A 15136-nucleotide genomic window follows, 5' to 3' on the forward strand; every position below is an offset into this window, starting at 1 on the left:
TGACACATAATTTAAAGATAAGTGGCAAACCCTGCCTTTCAAACCAAATTCAGTACTAGATAGAAAGGGCAAGAGTTCAGCAGATGAGAACTATTTCTATTGAGCATTTTACTCCTATAGGTGAATGGCTGGTGTAAGCATTACCTGCCCAAGCCACCTGTGTGCTGCACTGAGGCCCCTGCAGATGGTCAAAATGAGGATGGGGCAGCTGAGTTATTTGCAGGAGGAGAGGCTGTTACACAGCACTGGGCAGGTGTCGGTGTTGGGGAACACCCATCTCTGTGCTGAGTGATGCTGAACTGAGCCTCTCAGTCATCTGCTCTGAACCTTCTGAGCTCTGGTGCTGTGAAAGAGATTCACTTGGAAAGGAATCCATAGAAACAGGTCCTTGTCAAACATCCAGATTTCCATTTTGGAAGTGAATGGATAAATTCATGGTGATACATGTTCACTGATCCCCAGACAAGACAAAGCAAAGACACAGCATGACAAATGATCTGCCTTCATGTAGGCAAAGCATTTGTGAGTGTATGATGTCTGGTTTTTATTCATGCGATAAGATTAAGATTTTGAGATTCCGTTTGTTTTGATTTTTAGCTACAAGGTAGCTTAGGTTGAATGAGCTAGTAAAGCTTACGTTGCTATTGACCTAGGAAAAGCACCAAAACAGCAAGAAGTCAAAGTGTTCCTCCACTCCTATTTAAGGGTTTCAGGTCAGCTGTTTTGGACCTATTTCTGAGCATCAGTTCTTGATGTACAGCAACAGAATATGTGGTTTCATTATGGCATGTTCATTACTTGGGTGTTGAGAGTACTGCTGCTTCTCAGTGAGTCCACAACACATGCAGGCAGTGACAGAATCTCACTGAGATCTCAGGCTTTACTACCCATCTCTTGTAGATGCTTTCAGCTGAAAAGCATATTGGCATTGTGTAATGCAGAGAAAGAAGAAGAAAATTTCAGTGCTTTCATTGTGGATTTTGTGAAACTGTGATTGACTGAATAATGAATCTGTAAGTTTAAGAGCTGATAATGTGGGGACTTGAATCCTCCTCAGTGTCTGAACATTCTGCTCAATGTGCTTGCTATGAAATCTTCAGCATTTGCTTTGATTAGTTTGAACCCAGCTCACCTCTGTAACTATTTTTTCTCTCACACTTAATCTCAACCACAAAAAGTATTTTTCTCACTCACATCACACAAGAATTTATCTCTACATATAAAAAGAGGTTTTTACTATTTTTCATCAGCCTTTTTTTTTTATTACTGATTGTTTGTGTGGTTTATTGGAAGCTTAAAGTATTTTATATAAATCACTTCCAGAGAGTGCTATTCAGTGATATCTCATAAAAATTGCTAGCATCAGCAAAACACAGAAGGTGAATTTGAACAAGGTTAACCCAACCAGCTCTGGGACTGGTACATTCTGTTTAATCTTAAATGAGACAGATTCATTAATTTTATATAGTTTAAATTTTTACATTAACATTATTTTCTGCAAAGCGTAATTACTATCCTGTTGTTTGTGATACTGTAGTCCTTTTAGTTAGGGCTCTTGTCTACAGAGGAAGATGTGGTGCCTTCCTGAAGAGCTTACTTTTTTTGCACAGACAAGGAAAGCAGAAAACGGGGACAGTAGAGTGTGGCATGATCTGCCGAAGGTCACACCACAAGCCATCAGCAGAGTGAGAAGCAGAATCCAAATCACCTGAACCTCATGCCAGTACTGTATCCCACGACCATACTGCCTCTTAATGTGCTCCTGTTCTTATTGTTCTTTCTTTATAGTTCGGGATCGGGTACGATCAAAAATGGAGAGAGATATTTTGGCAGAAGTGAATCATCCTTTCATAGTCAAGCTTCATTATGGTAACTATAATAAAATATAATTCATGTTTGTTCTTAAATTGGTTGGGGAATTGTAACTGGATATGTTATATTTTCATACAGATACCCCCCTGCCTACTAATGGCTCTGCTTCTAACAAAATCTTAGAGGCTACCTGTGTGAAATTATTCATTTATGCTGAATGAGAATTTCAGTATAAGTAGGATTTAGCCATTCCACCATCAAAATACATTTTTCATAAAGCCTAACATGATAGATTGTGCTAGTGGGATAAGTGGTGAGTATGCATCTGCCAACCCCCTCACCTGCTGTCAGGTATCATTTAGAAAACCAGAGAATCTAAATACAAACTGTTTTTAATAATCAGCACCAGTCCAAATTTGTATATGTGTGCATATGAGTGTGGTGTCTTGCTGGAGTTGCCTTCCTCTGCCTCACCAGCTCCCTGCGCAGCCCTATTATTATTGTAAAGGGTCTTCTGAGGACATTTTGGATAGTGTGGGCTCTCCTCTCACACAAATCTGGGAGCTTCTCTCTATGGCTAACCCTCAGTGACTCCTGGTATATTGTGCAATGGAAAGCAATATTAATTCATAGGTGCTAAATATGAAAAAAGAATGTATTAGTGATGCATTGCTTTCTATCAGCTGATACCATTTTTTCCCGTAGTCTAAGCTTGATTGCTTACTTCTATATAGAAATTACATTTTTCTGTTCCCAAAGTGCTAAAATGACACGGAAGCTAATTACATGAATGATACACTGCTAGTCAACAAGATTGACTCTTTGGAGATTTTATCTTGATTCAAACTTCCAACATCTCCATCTTTTTCTGATGCAGCATTTCAAACAGAGGGAAAGTTGTATCTAATACTGGATTTCCTGCGGGGAGGGGACCTTTTCACAAGACTCTCCAAAGAGGTAAGCTGATAGATTTTTAACTTAGAAATGACTGTCCTGCGTTTCCAGGACTTGCATTAATTTGGTGAGAAGGAAAAATGGCCTTGGGAAAAGTCCTGCTATATATGTGTGTATATATATATATAGATATATATATATATATATGTAACAGAGCTGTATCATCTTGCATGTTTAAGTAGGTTCTTAGTAATTTTATTTGAATTATGCCATGGGTAATATGGCAGATAGCATGGAATCACCACCGTTGTAGAAAACTCCACTATTACTAAGTCATTCCTGTGGCAAAATAGCCCCAGACTCATTGCTCACAAAATATACCTTGGATGTGATGAGAAACAGTCTGAGAAATCAATCCCCGATACAGTTTGCCTTGGACATGTGCACAGAACCTCTGGAAAAACAAAATCACTGTCACAGAATCACAGAATGTTGGGAATTGGAAGGGACCTCAAAAGATCATCTAGTCTAATCCCCCCACCGGAGCAGGAACACCTAGATAAGGTTACACAGGAATGTGTCCAGGTGGGTTTTGAATGTTTCCAGAGAAGGAGACTCCACAACCCGCCCTGGGCAGCCTGTGCCAGTGCTCCGGCACCCTCACTGAGAAGAAGTTTCTTCTCATATTTAAGTGGAACCTCCTGTGTTCTAGTTTGTATCCATTGCCCCTTGTCCTATAATTGATTGTCACCAAGAAGAGCCTGGCTTCCTCCTCGTGACACTCACCTTTTACATATTTATAAACATTAATGAGGTCACCCCTCAGTCTTCTCCAAGCTAAAGAGACCCAGCTCCGTCAGCCTTTCGTCATATGGGAGATGTTCCACTCCCTTCATTATCAGTCAGCAGGAAGAAGAGATGACCATAGGTCACGGGCCGCCCCCAGCAGCAGGTGAGCCAACAGTGGGACTCAGCCAGCAAGAGGGAAAAGAATAATCATCTCCTGCAGCAGCTGCTGGGAGCAGGTTAGAGCCCATGCACCACCCGGGGCTCAGACGGTGGCTGTCTCAGCCCTCTCCTGCTCTCCTGCCTCCTGTTGCAGCTGCTGCCTCCCTGTCTCCTGGGCTCCCATCCCTTCCCTGCCCTCTGCAGCACCTGCTCCTGGAGAGGTGCCGCTGCTGAGGACAAAGGCAGCCAGGAAATGGTCCAAACTTGAGTCTCCCTGGTGCCTGAAGAGAGCAGCAGCAACAGGCTTTCTAGGTTCATTTAGCACTTGCATGCATGTCCCAGTGTCCCCTCAAGCCAGCTGCCTGCCTTGCTTGAAGCACATTTAGGCTCAGAGAGGGTCCTGTGGGCAGTACAGGAGGCTCCAGCGAGGCAGCCCTGCTGCTCCAGGGCTTGTCTGTGCCCTGACGTTCTCTGTCTGATGACAGAGATGTCCCCATGATGTCCCCAGCCTTGGTCTCTTTCTGGGCTGCAGGAACAGGAGTGCCAGCATCTACCTAACACACAATCTTTGAAGATAAAATTGGGATCTTTCAAATACCACCTTGAGAGGAATTCTGTTTGCCCTTCTTGGTTTGGGGCATAACTGATGGACTAAATGCTGTGAAAAAAATTACTTTCATTCAAAAGTTCCCTAGCTGTTTGTTTGTTTGTTTTTCCATCCAATTCCTGGTTCAATGATATGCTGCAAACTGCTATGTGCACTGCAGCTTGGGACTCCAAGTATTTGCTTTCAAGGCTTGTTTGCTAATACAAGAAGACATTAGCAACAGGTTAATTACATCACTGAGTAATGATACTCCTGTAAGTACTTATGAAGAAAGGCTGAGGGAGCTGGGTCTCTTTAGTTTGGAGGAGACTAAGGGGGGACCTTATTAATGTTTATAAATATATAAAGGGTGAGTGCCATGAGGATGGAGCCAGGCTCTTCTCGGTGGCAAACAATGATAGGACAAGGGGTAATGGGATCAAGCTGGAACACAAGAGGTTCCACTTAAATTTGAGAAGAAACTTCTTCTCAGTAAGGGTGACAGTGCACTGGAACAGATTGCCCAGGGGGGTTGTGGAGTCTCCTTCTCTGAAGACATTCAAAACCCGCCTGGACATGTTCCTGTGCGACCTCACTTAGGCGTTCCTGCTCTGGCAGGAGGATTGGACTAGGTGATCTTCTGAGGTCCCTTCCAATCCCAAACATACTGTGATACTGTGATACTTAGCAAATGGCAGCAGTTATTTTTAATATGAACAAAAAGACTAAAGAAAATAAAAATATCTTTCTGCTGTTTGTCATGAACTCAGGCTTTTTTTGCGAGGCAGCATGTTTCCTTAGCAAGGGCTTCTCTCGTTTCATGAGACAAGAGAGAAGAAGTGGTTCTTGCCTACAGAGGGCACCTACCCATTCTCCACAATAAGGGAACTCAGAAGTTAAAGAGAACAACTCAGATTTGGTACTCCTTTAAAATTTCACATTTTCCCCTAAGCTTTTCCAATGCAATCTGCTGATTTATCTGCTTTATGCTATCAAGAGCACATGCTCTTAACTTGACAGCCCTTTTACGTACTTCTTTTTTTTAGTGTTTGTCACTCATCTTGCCCATCCATACTTTGCAGCTGTTTAGTAGCAAGGTATCATAACGGAAGAAGTTATGGGAAATCTTGCACTGCTTGTAATTTGTTACTTATGGACTTGGTCCAACGGTATTGATTTCATGGACTTTCAGTCAGATCCCATATATTAAAGCATGCTTGCACGCACAGCTTGTCTCTTTCTTGTTCTGTCTTTCTGAGACATCTGACTTTAGGTATATCTATATAGATTAGATTTTCCCTGATTCCATTGATTTAATCTCTTGCCTATGTTATTTATTTCAAACCTTACAAATATTTTAAATTTATTTTTATAATTAATGCAATTTTTATGTTCAGACCAATTAATTTTTTAGTCAGAGTTTTTGCCTGTGTATCTTTTTTCTTTCTAGCCTTTGCAGTGTTATTCTTAATTAAATTACGTGACATCTGTTCTGTGAATCCTCTGTTCTTGCTCTCAGCCTTCTGCAGCTTCTCAGTGTACCCAAGTATTGTGACTACCCCTTCCCAAGAGCAGAGACTTAATTTTAAAAATAAGCTCGGCAACGTCTACTGTAGATATTTACATTTACATATGACACGTGAATTTGTATTGAGCTGACTCATTTTACTTCTGTCATACATAGTATTCACAGTTGTGTATCTGATACATCAGCTTTTCCTTCTGCATTATTATCACTGTACATATTGAAATTCAATTGAAGAGAAATTAATAACCTCTGGAATATAACAAAAATTGAACCAAAGGATTTCTTGCCATCTCAGTTTTTCTGAGCTTAGTGGGTTTTTTTGATTGCAGAAGTTTCTTCCCACCCAAAACAGAGCTTTCAGTGTTACAGGTATCAATATCAAGTATGAAAAGGAAACAACTGCCCTCAGTTTAGACCTCATCAGCCCCTGGATGTTAGACAACCCATCACTGCTTAGGGCATCTACACTGAGATTCCTTGAACCCTGGATGCACAGGGGTTTAAATCCATCTCTGAGTCTCTTCATGCTATGTATTCTGCTAAAATTTTGAAGCGTTTCACTTCCCCAAAGAGGTTACCCCATATCATTTTGTGAGAATTTGATACCAAGAGTTTAGCAAATTCAAATATATGAAAGCAATAAGGGCTGAACTGAACATATTGAATTTTGCCATTCATTTCCAAAAGCTAAGGAGTTAGAACTTTGTTTGTATTATTACGACGTGATGTCATCTAAACAGATCAAACAAATGAATGAGAGGAGCATGTTTTAAAAAACAGAAGTACTCAACAGGTTGAGTTTTGTTTTATGAGGAGAATCTGGTAAGACTTGTTATTGTGGGCTGAGACAAATTATGGAAAATTGAACCCGATATGATGGGTCTTCTAGCATTCCCAAGTTAGGCAATTCCTTCCCCATGTCTGTTTAATGCAAGCCAGCCCACCATTGCCCAGTAAATAGATGTGTTCTTCTCTTCCTTCTCTCTAGGTGATGTTTACAGAAGAAGATGTCAAGTTCTACTTAGCTGAGCTGGCCTTGGCATTAGACCACCTCCACGGTCTTGGAATTATTTACAGAGATCTAAAACCAGAAAAGTAAGTTAATGAGAATGAGCGAACTGAAACATAAATACCTGAGCTTTTAGGTCGTTCCTGTTCCTTGTCATGCCAGTAAGTCAAAAGGTGCCAGAGGCTCTGCCTGCCTTCTTCTATGTGAGACTCTGTACATGAGACCCTCACCCTCAGGAGCAGAGTCTTCCTATCACATCATTTCAGCATAAGGCCAAATACTTCGACTCTGTTCCAATATGATGGGTGTGCCTGGCCTTCAGTTTAGTGACTGATCTCAAAATGAGATTCAGATCTCGGTGCCTTTGACTTCAGTAGCACTGTTCTCCATTTGCAGCCTTTATTCTGGCCTTCCTCTTGGTGTGGTATGAACTGCTCAGAGCAGCTGCATTTCCAGCTCGTACAAAATACATCGTGATACCATTCAGTTTTATTGTAGCCATTGTTTAAAGTAAAAGAACATCTCTGAAAATTAGTGTGCATATTAGCTCAGGAGAGACACAGTAATCAGGATCTGAAAACCACTTCTATTCATTATCCAAAATATTTCCCCCAAAACAACTCTTGCTTACCATTGTAGCTTTTTCCTGTTCCTAATGTGGTGCTATAGAGGATTTTCCTTTCACTTTTTTCTTTGCAGTACATCAGCAGACTAAATGACGCCCCCAGTGCCATCACTGGGAGTGACAACGTGTTGTTTTTCTTCCATTCCTCTTGCCTAGTGCTTTGCCTGCATCTTCTGTGACAGCTCCAATAAAACAGGCTGCAACATTTCAAAGTTACTAGCCTTTTTAGTGTAATGGTCACCATAATTTTAAAAGGGTGACCACCGAGAGCAGTCTGCTTGGCTGTTGTTTACACTTCCTTACAACAGCAGATCAGCCTTTTCCTTCTGTGACATGAAGTTCAAAAATATGCAGCTCTTCCTTTACCATGGAGTATTATTGCTTTCACACACAAGGAAAAAATAAGAGACTAAAAGTAATAGAAGGTGAACTTTGTAGGTGAGAATTTGAAGGGAAGGAAACTATCTACAACACTGTAATATGTGATTTGTACTGTAAATTCAATGTTATAGTGGTAGTACTATACACAGATGTACATAGCCAGAGCTGTCAGTCCTTTGGGCTAGAAATTTGCAGTCTTGCTTGTTTATGGAACCAAAACAGAAGACCAGAGTATTTGGCAAATACAGGAAGTCATCCTCCAAATTAAACCAGTGGAGGGATGAAGGTACCAGTTTGTCACATAGGTAGGCAGCGGTCACACCATTGCTGCCACTGTCACATACTGTTGCTTCCTCTGACAGCAGCTCTTCAGTTTCAACGTTGTTTTAGATTTCTGTTTTATTCATTCAGCATCAACAAACCTGCACATTATAGAACAGCTTCATTTATAGGTTTTCAGTTTTAAACTTCATTTCTAGTGAGCATTAGTATGAATCATGCACTACTTTTCTTTCTGATGTTAGATGAAGCTGTTTTTCAAACTAACACATGATATATGGAGCTGCTATTAGAAGGTATCCAAATATGAGCCGTATATTCAAATGTAAGTCACAGTGCTATTATGTTTATAGACACATGTAGTAATTCTTTGCTTTAGGAGAAGTTAGAAACTGAGAAGAAAATTAAGTACATGTCAAAACTATTCACTATGTTTGAGATACTAAGAACCTGATTTTTCAGAGTTCTCAACATTGTGTGCCACTTTGTGGTTCAAGGCACATCTCTCACTGACTTCAGTTGCAGCTGAAAGAACTTAAAGTTTCTGCAGAACAAACTGCAGTGTCTCAAATCAGGGATCAGTGAACTGAGGAGTTAGAGCTCACCTAAGAAAAGAAGGTGTCACTGATTTGCCATTGTCACACAGAAACATGTCAAAAAGGCAAAGATGGAACCCAGTTATCTGTGCATTTTCATTTGACCTGAGACCAGCCAGCCATCCCCTTCACTGTAACTGGTCTGCTAGAATCCCTGAGTATTAACCATTCTGCCAACTGAGGCAGGAGTTCTCTGGAAGAAAACAAAAGTATCATCATGTTACTAAAGACCTTTACAGGGTGAGATCACTGTGTAAAGTTAAGGTGGCAGCCCTCATTCTGATATTTCCAGACTTACTAGTGTATGGTTTATGGGTTTTGATGTATAGTTAAATAGATACCAGTGATACAGTTGAATCTGGATACAACTGTCATAGTATAAAATTACATTAATATATTGTAACTACTGCTGTACAGGCAAGGGATTCATCTAGAATGGTATAACTCAAGTTCATACGTGGAGACAAATCAAGGCATCTGTTTGACTGAAAACTGAATCCTTTAAAAGTAGATTTATAAGTGAAAATCTTATGTGTAGCCATGCCTAGGACAACAAAGTGTGACAGCTTATGATTTCACTGGAACTTTAGTTTTAGAGTAAAAAATACAGGTGCAGAAAAAAAAAAAAATCATTCTGAAGGGGGAAAAAAAGGATATATTTTTAAGTTGCATCTGGGAAAGGATAGCTCTTTAAATAAGACAATAAAAGAAAACTAAAACCATCTCAGGATGTTCTCATCCTGCCCTGGCCAGGGTGAAATATATGAAGGTCATTGCAGGTGTGTTGATAACCTATTTTTAAAATAGCTGGTGGGGACCCCATGGTCTCCATAGGAGGCCTCTTGGCAGTGCTACACCAGTTGTACATCTAGAAAGTTGCTCCTAATAGCTAATCTGAAATTTCTTTGCTGCAGTCACAGGCCATTACTCCTTGCTCTGTCCTCCTCGACTCCCCAGCCAGCTCGTTCTGCCCTGAGCAGCAGCCTCGAGTGACTGTGAGCATGTCTGTGTCCTCAGACCCCTCTTCTGTACCCTAAACAATCCAGCTACTGAACTCTTCTTCACCACTCAGTCATTCTAGGTGTTTCATGATCCTCATTCCTCCCCTTTGGTTTCTTTTGATCCATATCTCATCTGAAGTTCAATGTGCAGAATTACACCTGCATCTTCAGGAGAAATTTTACCAGCCTGATTAGAGCACAAGGTTTACTCTGTCAGATTTGCAGAACTGGAGGTAAATTAATTCGTTCCTAATTTCCTAATTCTCTCTCCCCACCTTTGTTAAAAGACAGGTACTGCATTTGACCTCTCTTTGTTCAGTGCTTTTGCTGTCCTCCAGAAGTTCCCCAAACTGCTAGGAGGTTTGTGAAAATCTTCATCTGTTTCAGAGATATTTGAACACTTCACTCTGTCTGGTACTTTCATAGCAAAGCCTGCAACCAAATTAAACACTCTTTATGAAGTTTCAGGTTTTCTTTCCAACCTGAAGTTCTGAAATTTCTGAATTTCTGAAAAACATAAAGCATGGGTTGAATTTTCTGCACAACTGAGCTGACTTGGAAAGAAACTTAAATCATCAAAAAAACCCTCAGGGTTCCAGCTTTAATAGATTTGGCAGAACTTCATTATGATTTCGCTATATTGGAGTTCAAAGTGAATCTGAAAAGACATTACTCCAAACTAAAAATAGAGAGAAATGGGAGAGAATTGCTATGGCCTTGATTTAAGAGTCACGGTAAAATAAACTGAACAATTAATAACAAAGGCTCATTATCCCTGTACTAAAACTGCAGGAAAAATAAAAAAATACTAAGGAGATTGCAGCCCTAGCGCTACTATGAGCTCCTGTAACTTGGAGTATGTCATTCCCTTACTACTAGTTTAGCTTCCCAGCCTCTAATGTGGAGATTTTCAGCCTTTATTTTCTCAAGCCATACTTTTAAACTGAGGTCAGTGAAAGCCGTTTGAATGTTTGTGGGACAGCCCTGAGGCTAAAATGTTATTGTCTTGAAATAAATAACAAGTTGACAATGATAGTATCTTGTAAACATGCTCAAACCTTAAACTGAGCAACTAAAATGGAAAAAAATTGTAGTGAAAGGTTATCCCTCAATAGGTTTATTGTGTAGTTTCACATTTAAAAGTAGTCTACTTTTTTTTTTTATAATTTCAAAACATTGATTTAGAAGAAAGATTTTTCTCAAGCCTGAATCAAATTAACAACTTCTGGTGTTTTGTTTGGTTTTTTGTTTTGTTTTGGTTTGGTTTTTTCCCTTCTGCCAAATAATACTAGTTTATTTCAGAATAGCTGATCCTACAAACCATAGCTAAAGTAATTGTGATTGTCACAATAGATTTTCTACTACTGACAGTGTGGAATAAAAAGGAACTGCAAAGTGATAAAGATAAAAAGAGAAGACAAAGTATGAGCAGAAAATAAGTTTGCTTCCACAGTCAAAGGAAAAACATTTGTCTGTTGTAATCTGGGTGCTTAGGAGCACGTACATTGTTGTTCTTAATGTGCCTTAAAACTAATTCAGTGCAACAATTATCTTTTTGTCACTGTTAGCATATTGATTTCTTTTTACATCAAATGTAATTTTCGTTCATAACAATAGCACTGTATGTGTTGGCAAATGACAAATGCGGAAAGACCCAGCTGTCCAAAGGGTGCTGCCAGAGGCCCTGGGGAAGCTGCAGGCAGCTGAGGGCATAATGTAGGGGTGATCAGGGATCACAAGACAGAGGAGGGAACTGTATATCAGGTTTTAGGGAATATAGGATGCACATCTGTAGGAGACCAGGATCTGTTCATCTTTCTTCTCATGCACTCAGTGTGAGAAAATCTGTTGTACGGCTTAGGCTCACTTAATCTAAAACAGTATTATTAGTCTGATAGCTGTGTAGGTATTTCCTCCATGCCTTTAATGAGGGTAAGGTATGAACCTCCTAATGAGGGCAAAGGAATGAAAACCATATATTGCATACACAGAAAAGCAGCATGGATTTTCATTAGGAAATCAATGAAATATAAATCTGATGTTTCTGGGAAAGTCCCACACCCTTTGAATTGTGTTGTTATTCACAGGGGCTTCCTGGGTGTGGGGCAGAATTGTAGGTGGTTTCTGTGACCTGGACTCCCTCTTGTTGTTCTTCCAGAGCCATTTCTGTAGCACTCATACTTTCACTTCTCTTCCACACTGGCAGGTATTTTATTCTTTTCTGAAGCACAAGCCTCTTGTTTAGAGATTGCAGTCACAAAATTACATTTAAACATGCCTGTTATAGGCTAGTACTTAAAAATTATGCCTCTCCGAGAAGTCCAGAGAGAAAGAATAGAAGTAAAAACGCTTTCATCAAGAAGAAAAAGCTTTAGTTATTGAAGACATAGTAGTGACTCAGCTGCTGGCCTTTGTTTGATGAATTACACAATAACAGTCTGTTCTAAACACACAAGCAAGTGACAGAAGATCATCTCTTTTCAATTATGTTTCAGTACAAAGACAACCTTTTGCAAAAGTATAGCCCAATGTGTTCATTTCACTTCTGTCTTATTTTCTTCCTGAATAATTGGACTAAAGTGTCTTTCTATGAGAAGGGGAACATAAAAATAGCTGACACCTCACTAGACCATTTTGAAAAGAGAAATGTACTAAATCTAATTAGAACTGAAGAAACACCACCTTCTTTTTTGTGTTGGTATTTATAGGCAGAAAAGTTACAACAAATAATTATTTTTCAGTTTCAGTGTTCCTTCTTGTTTCCATAAAAACTAGTAATGCCCTTTGTGAATTACAGTCATTTTTCTCACAGAAGTGCTGGAGTGCCTTTGTGAGAATAAAATATGTTGGCAGGTGGCAAACGTGAGAATGGTTGAACTTGGGTGGCAGGCTGAATTTTCATTTATGATTACAAACAGAATAAATTAGCAGGGGCTGAGATCCATGCAGTTGGGCTGTGACTAGTCTTTATGCTCAGCTATCATTTTTATTACTTCAGTATGAACAAGCCTACCTTTGGAGTTAATTTTAATCCAGTGAGTCAAAGCCCTGATTATTTGTGTGCTTGGCTTTATTATTATGAGAAGAGCAGAAAACTTGTAGCTCCTTCTCCTGCTGGAAGCGCATACTTTGCAGTAGTTGTCTTTGCACACCCTGTTCTTTCTGAGCTCAGTTTGTGTGCCCACCCTGAGCACGCTATGGAGTAAAGAGGAGGCTCACTCTGCAACTGCTGCAGGCCATGCATGCTTCAAACATGAGATTAGACAGACCTTTGAGGATAATTTTTCTTTCTGGGGATATATAATCCAGTGAGGGTTTGTTTACACATGTATTTGAGTCTTGCATATCTCCTTACCTGTCTTAAACTTGTTTTACTCATGTTTGTTAACTGCATTCTGTGCCTGCCTAATGAATGAATGTTTCCTTTTTTGCTTTACAGCATTCTTCTTGATGAAGAGGGCCACATTAAGATCACAGGTATATGAGGAATGGAAAACTTAATGTCTACAACATGGCGCCTTTTTTTTTTTTTCCCCTGCAGTATGTTCCATGCATGTTGGTCTTGTTTTGGAAAGAGTTTGCTTGCAAAAACTCAGAAGCAAGAAGAGTTTGAGTATTGGGCTTCTCTTCTCTGACAATTTGTCAAGCACCAGTGTTGTACAGCACACGGAGAACATAGTGTTTTCTTAGTAAAATTCACTGATGTGAAGTGTGCAGAATGCTCTGCCTACCAACATGGATGGAAAGATGTTTCCAGTGAGATTCTTTACTACAGATTAAATTATCTGTATTATCATTGTGCAGAGAACACCTGGAAAGACATTCCTTTGCCACCTTGGAGGTGGTCTCTGGACATCCTTTTCACTGTTGTCCATCTGGGATTATTATTCCTAATGCTTTGGTTATCTGAGCAAGAGTCCTCACCAGCATTGTCTTTACCAAAACTGAATTGTGTATTTCTGTCTATTGAAACTCTCTCTTCTGCTTTGGGCCAGGACATAATTCTGAACAGATAAAATGATACACCTACTTTCAGGATGTATTAACAAATGCCAGCCAGGCGCTCCATGTAGGTAGAGCTTTGGCACACATGTGCCTGTGGCCTTCCTCCATGCAGACAGATGGGTGCTTCATCAGCTGGTTGGTGTGTTTTATTTGAACAGTTTAAGTGAACAAAAGTGTAAATAATCATTTTTATAGACCTGACAAGTCTTTTTTGTTTCTATTTATTTAGATTTTGGTCTGAGTAAAGAAGCCATCGACCATGACAAAAGAGCGTATTCATTCTGTGGGACAATAGAGTATATGGCCCCAGAGGTGGTCAACCGACGAGGGCACACACAGAGTGCAGATTGGTGGTCCTTCGGTGTGCTCATGGTAATGGAAAAGTTGTGTTTGTTTGTTGGAGAGGTGGCTGTAGGAGTGATCAGATCCCTCAGATAAAAAGTACCACTTTCAGTAATTAGGAGTTGATAAAAAAGTAGATGTGCTGCTATTGCTTGATCATTTTCATTGTATCAGTGATAGCAAACCAGCTGGTCCTGGCAGTATATGAGGTAGCATTTGGCTCCAGATTGTCTCTGTTCTTTCTCACAGTCCTTTGCTGTTTCAGTTGGTTACTGTGAGCTGTGAATGTTTCTGCTGCACAGAAACAGGGTAGGGCAAGCTCAGCAGTGTGCAAGCATTTCAGAAGAAACATCTGCATAGTTATTAACCTGGTTCCTATGTTAGGAAACAATTCCCCAAGCAGCAATTTTCAGATGTTAGGGACATCCTCTTAGAGAAACTCAGAAATTTATTCTTTTTTTGGCAAAATACAGATTGAGAAGGACATATTTTAGAGGGCATTCTGAATGTTTCACAGGACACCAGTGTTTTTTTTGCCATTCATCTGTCTTTTTTACTTCAGCGTTGCTGACTCTTGTTGTACTAATGAGATTCGGATAGTTTTTAGACTGGCGGTGGATTTCCTGTAATTGTATCAGCTGGTGGGAGACTGTCACCCAAAACCGTGTCTTTACTCCTGGTGGGAAAAGAAAACAAATGCATATGTGCCTCGTGCCATCCTCCTTTCTTCTTTTGCACCGTTTTTCCATGTCTTGATTATGACTATTTTAGAGTGTTTGCATTGTCCTGAGTGCATGCTGAAGCTGGTTTTGAAATTATGTATGTGAAACAGTTTTAAAATAACTGCTCTTCACAGGGGGGAAACACCAGAAATAAACACAAATGTATCAGTTGGCACTGAGGAATAGTTAGGAATTCATCTTTTTCTTACGCGTCTTTGCATTGGATTAACTACACAAAAGTTGCTATTTTTCCCCACTGTTGCTCAACATTTAAGAGTCCTGCAAGCTATTCTGGAGATAGTTTAAATGGAATCAATATGAGAAACTGTGCTAATTCATTTTTTATACATGGAAGTTAATGAAAAGTTAGTTAAAGTGCAACATGAGTTTACCAAAAATCAGTCATGC

The 15136-nt window shown here is 39.9% G+C and overlaps 1 protein-coding gene across 3 annotated transcripts in view; it reads left to right on the forward strand.

Moving 5' to 3' along the window:
* RPS6KA2 (ribosomal protein S6 kinase A2) overlaps positions 1 to 15136 on the forward strand; it is a 167951-nt gene that overhangs the window by 95265 nt on the left and 57550 nt on the right. For all 3 annotated transcript variants that reach the window (XR_014183519.1, XM_082047471.1, XM_082047472.1), the window contains 5 exons: positions 1789 to 1869; positions 2690 to 2769; positions 6757 to 6863; positions 13099 to 13136; positions 13894 to 14036. Coding sequence is in view for 2 of the 3 variants with exons in the window: in XM_082047471.1 (XP_081903597.1) it covers positions 1789 to 1869; positions 2690 to 2769; positions 6757 to 6863; positions 13099 to 13136; positions 13894 to 14036 (449 nt within the window). In the remaining variant the exon portion in view is untranslated. The remainder of the gene's footprint in view (positions 1 to 1788; positions 1870 to 2689; positions 2770 to 6756; positions 6864 to 13098; positions 13137 to 13893; positions 14037 to 15136) is intronic.

Source organism: Streptopelia decaocto (genome assembly GCF_964273445.1).
Source record: "Streptopelia decaocto genome assembly, chromosome: 3".
Taxonomy (NCBI): domain Eukaryota; kingdom Metazoa; phylum Chordata; class Aves; order Columbiformes; family Columbidae; genus Streptopelia; species Streptopelia decaocto.